The sequence below is a fragment of the Sinocyclocheilus anshuiensis genome, unplaced genomic scaffold (assembly GCF_001515605.1).
Source record: "Sinocyclocheilus anshuiensis isolate Anshui unplaced genomic scaffold, SAMN03320099.WGS_v1.1 scaffold528, whole genome shotgun sequence".
Classification (NCBI taxonomy): Eukaryota; Metazoa; Chordata; class Actinopteri; order Cypriniformes; family Cyprinidae; genus Sinocyclocheilus; species Sinocyclocheilus anshuiensis.
Window position 1 is genome coordinate 740,978 of NW_015558590.1, and position 9,407 is coordinate 750,384.

The following is a 9,407-nucleotide window of genomic DNA, read 5'->3' on the forward strand; positions in this document are numbered from 1 at the left end:
GATAGATCCAGCAGAATAAGAACTGATGATTTGGAATCAGCTTTTGCAATCCGCAAGGCTTCCGTGACTGACAGAAGCGCAGTCTCAGTTGAATAGCCACTCCTGAAGCCTGACTGGTTGGCGTTCAGTTGGTTGTTGTGTAAGAAATAATGATACCTGGTTAAAAACAACTTGTTCAAGTGTTTTTGCTATGAAAGGAAGGAGACCGACAGGTCTGTAGCTATCTGTAAGTGAAGTGTTTAATGTAGGTTTTTTGAGCAGTGGGGTTACCCGAGCCTGCTTGAATGCAGTGGGGAAGGTGCCTGTGACTCAGTGAGGGGACAGAAGGAGAAGGGGGAAGTTTTAGGCGTGGATGAGTTTGTGTGTGTGTATGGAGCTGAGAACTGACTACTGATTGTTCTAGATTTTTCTGTGAAGAATGTGGCGAAATCATCAGCAGTTATAGAAGTGGTGGAGAGGGACAGAGGAGAGAATTGAATGTTTTGAAGAGATTACGTGTGTCTGTAGCGCTGTTGATCTTGTTGTGAAAATGTGAAGATTTGGCAGTATGGACTCGTGCAGAGAAAGATGAAAGCAAAAACTGATACATACTCAGGTCTGACGGATCTTTTGATTTGCGCCATTTTCTCTCTGCTGCCCTGAGTTTGGACCGATGCTCACGAAGAACATCAGATAACCAGGGGTCAGAAGGGGCAGCACGTGCTGGCCTGGAGGAGAGAGGACAAATATCGTCTAGACAAGTTAAAGTAGAGCATAAATTGTCAGTTGCTGCATTAACATCCAGAGATGAGAAATGAGTATGTGAGGGAAGAGAGGAGGATACTACAGAGGAAAGTTGGGAGGGTGAAAGGGAGCGCAGGTTTCGTCTAAAAGTAACCGGTATAGGGTTTGGTGGCACACAGGTAGGAAGATGTAGGTTAAATGTAATGAAGAAATGGTCAGAGATGTGTAGGGGTTTTACCAAAATGTTGGTACAGTACAATTGCGTGTGTAAATTAAGTCAAGTTGGTTGCCTGATTTGTGAGTGCTTGTAGTGGTAATGCGTTTGGAATCAAATGAAGCAAGGAGTGAATGGAAGTCTGCAGCATAAGGCTTGTCCAGATGAATGTTGAAGTCGCCAATGACTAAAAGTGGCCTGCTATCCTCCGGGAATGAGGACAGCAGCCCATCCAGCTCCTCTAGGAAGGTGCCCAGTTGCCCAGGAGGCAGGTAAATTACCACAACCTGGAGTTTTATAGGAGCTGTTGCAGTGATCGCATGAGATTCAAATGAGTTATAATTGCATAGGGGAGAGTGGGTTGAGTATTTCCAATTGTTAGAAATGAGAAGACCAGTAGCCCCACCCCTCCCGACCTGACGAGGGGTGTGAGAAAGAGAAGTTGTTAGACAGAGCAGCTGGGGTTGCTGAGTCTTCTGGACGAATCCAGGTCTCAGTCAAGCCCAAGATGCTGAGTGTGGAGTTTAAAGAAAAAGAAGAAATGAAGTCTGCTTTGTTGACAGCTGACTGACAATTCCAGAGACCCACAGAAAACAAAAGGGGTGCAATAGAAGATGTACAGATAAGATGCAGGTTAGCAAGATTGCGTTGCTGCGAGTGATGTTAGAGCGTTGTTGCGAGACAACCGGAATGTAATGTAAACACATGATAGAGGTGGAAGGGAGATGACCGAAAGGAGTGTGCAAAGGGAAAAAGAGTACTTAAGATCATTGCTCGGTTAAAGTCGCGCAGGTAAAGTAGGTCTTCACACTCGTAGGTCTTCACACGAGGGCTGAAAGCTTCCACCTCAGCTGACAGACAACAAACAAATACACAAGTCACCCAACACTTCAGAGAAAACCGCTGTGGCCGCCTTGTTAAATTAGCACACCCAAAAGCCTATAGCAGGGCAATTGCTCAAATCGAACCCAAAGTTCGCATTTAAGTGCAGGAACGGAGCAATATAAATAATAATAAAAAAAAGCTCCTTCTAAGCCGACGGCTGTTACTCTAATTACAAATAAAGTGCAATCAAAAATACAACGAAAAATGGCAGTAGAAATATCTAGAGAGCTAGGAAGTGTATTCTGACACTTTTTTTTGTTTTTGTTTTTTTTTAGGTCACTTTTAATTACTTTTCTTTTTTTTTCTTTTTTTTTTTTTTAGGTCACTTTTAATTACTTTTCTTTTTTTTATTTATTTTTTTTTAAATCCAACTTGTTTTACACTTACCTTAAAACACATTGCATTGAGAAGGAAAAAAAGCAAAGGGAAAGAAAATGTTCCGTTTTTTGATGTCAACATAATAAAATACATTAAACATTACATTACACCAGGGTTTCCCAAACTGGGCTTAATGTAAGAACTGCAGTGAGTATCTGAGTTTATAAAAAGCTAGTAATTAATTAATAAATAATTCAGTCATAAAAAAACTTAACTTATTTTTTTTTTTTTACCTGCCTGTCAATATGATCATTCTCTGATGTCAGTTAACTGTGAATATGTTGTTAAATTATTGAAATATTAATTTCCTCAGAGATATTTAATGTAAATATTTTTTAAAGAGTTTGTCTGACAATTTTTTTTGAAATCCCTGCATTATATGAAAAGAAAAAGAATGGAAAAAAATAATAAATATGAAAACAACTTTGACAATTAAAACTTTAAGAAAGCGAGAGAGAAATGGAAAGAGAATTGGGGAGAAATTGTGAATAATTTATTTCCATTACATTACTATGTAATCGTGTATTCCATAAAAAGTAACTGTAGTGTGATCATGAGCATTTTAAAATGTAATGTACTCTTATTACAAGCAGCACTGACTGTAACTAACAGCAGTGTCCAGTATGCAAATGAGGTAAAACCAAGGACACATGCTTTTATTAGGCTACTGCCACCTTTAGGAATCTAATGAAAATAAACTAAGAATCAAATATTTGATTTCAAATTTTGAAATCAAAATTGAGGTTTTGTGACTTTCTGTATGAATGCATTAGCCTTAAGGTTATATTTATAGACTTTTGCTCCTAAGCAGATGTCAAAATCGGCATTTAGAGGATATATGCATTAAAATTTACAGTATGTAAATGTATCTACAACCAATATGTATTCTCTACAAAACAGTATTTACTAATTTTTGTGTGCTGAATAGCACAGTGCACTATCAGTGCTGGGTAGATTACTTATTGTATAAGTATACAATTATATATACAATATACAAGTATAAAATTATATTCTATATTACTTATAGTAGTCTGTTACTGATTCCAAATTACATGTAATCCATTAAATTTTTAGGTGATGTAATCAGGCTACTTTTTGATTACTTTTAGATTACTTTTGACCTAACTCGTTTATCACATTAATTTAAATGGGATAATCTTGTACTGTATTAATACAAAGAGTAAAAGACTATATATTCTATTTGTATTAATTAACAACATAAAGTGCATTAAACGTTACGTTACACCAAGGTTTCCCAAACTGGGGTTCATAAATGAACTGCAGGGGGTCCGTGAGTTTAATTAAAAGCTTGTAATTAAATTATAAAAATGGAAATATTTAGTAATTTTATAATAACATCAATCAAATTTGTGCTTTTTAATGAGTTTGAAAGACAAAAGCCTTTCGAAGCTTATGCAATGCATGGTTAAATAACCTACTGATGATAATTCAAATAAAAATGAATGTGTTCAGTAAAACACTTCTTAAACCTGAAATGATTTTTGTAAATCCAGTGTTCAAATGCTGTGTATAAATCTGACTAATGACTGATCTCTGTGTGAATCTCCACAAACCTGGAGTCTTTCTGAGTGTATATTGTGTATGCAGTAGGACATTTTAGAAAGGAACATTTAAAAGATGAAAAAGAGGAATTGGGTAGAATCAATAAATTATTAATAATTGATTACAATTGTGTAAACGATATGTAATCATGTAATCCATAAAAAGTGACTGTAGTCTGATTATGAGTATTTTAAAATATAGATTAATCTAATTAAAAGTACTTCATTTTTGGAATCTGATTACGTAATCCAGATTACATGTAATCAGTTACTATCCAGTTTTGTGCACTATGTAGAGGATAGTGAACGATTTAAATGTTTTCCTTTGCAAAAAGCTATTGGTCATTTTTATTAAAAGATCGAGTTCATGCAGACTTAAAGCTGTTATTCTGCCCTTAAAGACACATTGCTTGTTGTTTTTTAACAGGTTGTTGCTCAGCTCAAAGCTACTTGCAGCGGCCTGTCAGAGGAGCAGCTGGCCAAACTGGGCGTGGCTTTGTTCAACTGCCAATCAGAGGTGGAGGGCCGCAGGACTTACCCCTGTACTGAAGAAATGGTAGGGTCAATAGCCACAACCTTGCTATTTTATAGGTGCAATATCAGCTAAACCAGTGTTTCTCAACGAGTGTACAACCAAAGAAATGACATCAACAGCAAAAAACGTAATTCTAAATGTTTTTTCTGATGCGAGACTTCTATTTTAAAAGACGTGCATGAAAGCTGTTGACACTTCTGTCAGATGCAGTGTAAGTAAAGAGATATTACTTCACTAAAGCGCAGAAACTACGAACATGCAGCGTGTGAAATAAAAGTTCACTAGTACTGCGTGTGTTAGCTGCGAAGGTTTTGCATGAAGATATGATATTCATTCTATTATTCAGGAGCAGTTTCCATGTTTCATTAACGGTTCATGTTAGTATTGTATATTCACCATGCTAACTGTTGTTTCCATAACCCAAAAATCCAATGTTATTTTCACTTAGTGTCAATTTGTATGCGTTTAAATGACTGTGGTGGCTCATACCAACTTAACTGTATAAATATAAATGGGTCGCGGCTTGATGACCATGGGAAAACATGGGTCCCAAGGCCAAACCAGTTGAGAACCACTGAGCTAAACTGTTTGTAAGTGAAACTCGTCACTGTGCAGGTCAACACGAGCAGTTCTAGTTTTCTAGAATTCACTGAGTCTGATTAACCCAAGTTTCTCTCTCCCTGCAGTCTATAAAAGAGTGCACAGCGGACATGGACTCAGACACGTGGAATGCATATCACATTGTCAGCAACCGAGCGCGATCCGTGTGTTACGTCACGCGCCAGCAGCACTTCCGCAAGCGAGCCGAGCTAACCGTCAACGCCCTGATCTCCACCGCAACTAGCCAGCTGGATGCCATGAAAGACCTAAAGGTGCTTTATAAAGATCTGTTTCATCTCTATGTTCTTCCTCTTCTTACTGTGCACAATCATGTCATGTTTATTCTAAAGCAGTGGTTCTCATACTTTTTATACCAAGTACCACCTCAGAAAATATTTGGCTCATTACCACCATAATGACCAACATTAAAATACAGTAGTGTAGTAGGCCTAGCTATTCAGCTACTAGGGGTGGGGATCACCAGAGGCCTCACGATACGAATATATCATGATACTTGTCACGATACAATAATATCGCAGAATATCGCAATATATTGCAATTTATTACCTTTTTCCAACTTCAAATTATGTCCCTAAAGGAAAACTTTGACAACATCTGTTTTAACTAAAAAGAAACATTTCTCAGTTTATCTCACTTCAGATGACCAACATTAAAATACAGTAGTGTAGTAGGCCTAGCTATTCAGCTACTAGGGGTGGGGATCACCAGAGGCCTCACGATACGAATATATCATGATACTTGTCACGATACAATAATATCGCAGAATATCGCAATATATTGCAATTTATTACCTTTTTCCAACTTCAAATTATGTCCCTAAAGGAAAACTTTGGCAAAATCTAGCTGTTTTTAACTAAAAAGAAACCTTTCTCAGATTGTTTCTCACTTCGATTTTATTGCTGCAGTGCAAAATGGGATTGTCAAGCAGACAAAATGACCAACACTCATGAAAACCTGTCATAAATGTTGTATGCACTTGGCAAACGCAATTATTTGTATTACATTCTAATCTAGTCCACCTTAATTAAATGTAAACTGGTATGCACTGCTGTGCTACTACAGGTATTTTGAACAATGCAACTTGAACTTGTACAAAAAAAAGTTGTGCAGACCCTTCAGCCATTGGGGAATTTGAAAGTAAATTACGGTTAAATTTAAAATAAAGCATTTACGTAAAACATATACGTTTACATAAACATCCAATTTAAACGTGGAAGGGCTTTCCTGATAACTTGCCGCCATCTTTATTTCACTAACTCACTGCATGCTGAAGGTGACCCAGCTGACCTCACCAAAAAAAACCTCAACACCACCATCTAGTGGACTGTGAAGAAATTGATTTTATTATTCTACCAAATAGTATAATAAAAGATCGATACTTTGCGTCCGTGTATCAATACAGTATTGCCACGGAAAATATCGCGATACTATGCTGTATCGATTTTCCCCCACCCCTATCAGCTACAGCTCTGCACAGTTCAATAACGAGGCAGTTTTATTCCTAATAAGAATATTTAATGTTGTCAGCCACTTTAACATTGTAAATACACGGTTTGAACTGCACTGTGCATACAGGTATAAAAAAAACAAACAAAAAAAACTTAAATGATTAAATTAAAATGTGTTGTAGGGATGTGCCGATACGAGTATCGGTATCGAACGGTTCACGGGGCAAATTCCAAATGGAAGTGATCATCCCTATCCTCTTGGAGTGGGGACTTCGGAGTGAGCAGGGCACGTGCGTACCATTATGTAGTCGTTTGGAATGCACTTGGCAAAGGGAGTGACGTAATTTCCTCATTATCTTCAGCTGGCATGTTCCCATGACAACACAGCAAGGTGTCCGTCAGCTGATCCCTAATGTGTTGTACCTAAAAGTTAAATAAAAACTGTACTGTACTTAAATGTTAAAAAAAACCTCAAAGATTAAATTAAAATGTATTGCGTTTTAAAATAATTTAGTGATTCCTCTGCCTACCACTAGAGGACCACACTTTGAGAAGTGGCTACGATCAAATCTCACATCTGGTCTCAGCTCCTGTATGCATGTTTTTGAGTTACCTGATCTTAGTAAGTCTGGCAGAGAATTGTATAATGACCGCATTTTGTTCATTTAGGTTATTTTCCTGACCGACAACCAAAACTCATTAGTCGCGGTGTTAATTTTGACAGCAAATTTTCATTTAGTTTCAGTCATAGTCTTTTGACTAAAATGCCATTTAGTTTGTCGTATTTTAGTCATCTGAATTGTTTTTAGTTTTAGTCTAGTTTTAGTCGACTAAATATGACTTCTTTTTAATGAAATACCAATGGTTATACAGGCTAATTATGCATTCTTTATAGCAACTTGTTTACCATATTCTTGATTCTTTCAAGCAGACATTTATTTCTATAAATAAATTTAGATTAATCTTTAGGGCCACTAAAGTGATTCAGTCAAAAAGCAGTGAGTGATTTTCTGTCTGTCTTCTGTTGCTTGATTAACATAAACGACTCGGACAATTGCAACTAAATTAGGCTGCTGTCCCTTTAAAACCGAATGAATGGATGCAATGTACTGATGCAAGCACGTCCGATATTCTCCCTACGGTTTACATTCACTTAAGATGTAATCGACTGTGTTTACATGAATACTCGTCAAAACGGACAATTCTACAAATTTTGTGTGTAATTCTCCGTTCATGCGACGCGAAAGAGTACTCGCGCTCTGTGAGAGGCGCTTTCTGTGTGTATGCTTCGGTATCTGCGCTCAGAAAACCGGACCGAATTAAGTTCTCTCTTGCATCGTCAGATTTATCCATATGTCTGCTCTTCTCTTACTCCCACATATTGACATTTTTGAACGTTTTATGAGACGTGCAGCAAGTGTATGTTAGCTTATGTCCCGCCGGATAGATCAATAGGCTATGTTACAGTTCATATGTATGCATCTAACCTCCGAACCATGCAACAGATTCGTTCTGAATTAATCTCTTCCCAAATCGTCCCTCCCTAACATTTTCGTCTAATTTTTATTCGTTGACGAAAATGTCAATAGATTTTCGTCATAGATTTTGTCATTCAAAACGAGTTTTAGTTCGTTATAGTCTTGTTTTCGTCTGTGAAAAAAATGTTGTTGACAAATTATAACGAAAATTATTTGTCAACGAAATTAACACTGATTAGTCGATCGTTAACCAGTAAGATTAGAATGTAATTTGGGTAACACTTTCTATGAAGCCCATATTTATAATACATTATAAGGGTATTCTTAAGGCATTATAATGAATGCATAATGCATTATAAAAAAAACTTATAATATGTTATATCATCTTATAAATGACCATAACAACAATTATAATGCTTACACATTTGTGGTTATAACTTTTAAGATTGATTATTTATAACACACAATGACACCACATTAAATCTACTTTTACATTTATAATGAGCTATATATCTTGACATCGGTTATTTAAGATGTGCACAGTATCTTACTACATCTTGTAAGTGGTTAGGTGTGGAGTGTCATTTGAGTGTTCCCTGTGAGGCTAATATTAATTTTGATGAGAGCTAGTTAATAATTTCAACTGAAAAAATGCAATGTTTATATGGTAGGTAACATTTTATTTTGATGGTCCCCTTAGTCTATATTGACTATAAGCAACTTTGCAACTACATGTCAACTAACTCTGATTAGAGTATTAGTAGCTTAGCTTAGGTTAAGGTTAGGGTTGGTAGAATGTTGACGTACTTGCAAAGTTACTTATAGTCAGTTTGTTTGTTGGGGAACCATCAAAATAAAGTGACGTTGGCATATATTTAGCAGACCTACTAATACTCCAATGACTCAGTTGACAGTTACTTACATTTACATTTAGACATTTAGCAGACGCTTTTATCAAAAGCGAATTACAAATGAGGACAATAAAAGCAATCAAAATCAACAAAAGAGCAATGATACGCAAGTGCTACAACAAGTCTCAGTTAGCTTAACGCAGCACACATAGCAAGGTTAGAGGTCGACCGATATGGGTTTTTCACTTGCCGATGCCGATATTTAGAAATCGGCAGCTGATGGCCGATATATGATGCCGATTTTCTTTTTTTTTTTTTTTTTTTTTTTTTTAGCGGTTTCCCCGGTAACGGCTGTAATCAAATAGGCTCTACTTTATCAGGCATTACAGGAAAGACGAAATTAAAATGACATCGAAACTTTTCTGAAGACAGTCGGTTCTTTTCACAGATATTACATTCATATAAAAACATCAGCGCTGCATTTTAATTTTGAAACGTGAAGCGCTCATTTTATTCAACAAAGTATAAGCCTTTTGGAAAATCTATTTGTGGCAGTCAGTTTTGATATTGTAACGAGCCGCCACAAATAAGTCAATGTATGGGAAACACTGGACACTGCTATAAGTCAAATGGCCCTAGTGATAACAAAAATAAAAGAGTTCACACATATTACACAGCCTGCTGCTCATAACTGCTTAAGAGTGCACTGGCC

General features: G+C 36.7%; 1 protein-coding gene across 1 annotated transcript in view; it reads left to right on the plus strand.

The window, feature by feature from the left end:
* Positions 1-9,407, plus strand: part of LOC107679981 (protein brambleberry-like) — a 27,347-nt gene that overhangs the window by 3,269 nt on the left and 14,671 nt on the right. The window contains exons 3-4 of the mRNA XM_016475718.1: positions 4,190-4,318; positions 4,984-5,169. Coding sequence (XP_016331204.1) covers positions 4,190-4,318; positions 4,984-5,169 — 315 coding nt within the window. The remainder of the gene's footprint in view (positions 1-4,189; positions 4,319-4,983; positions 5,170-9,407) is intronic.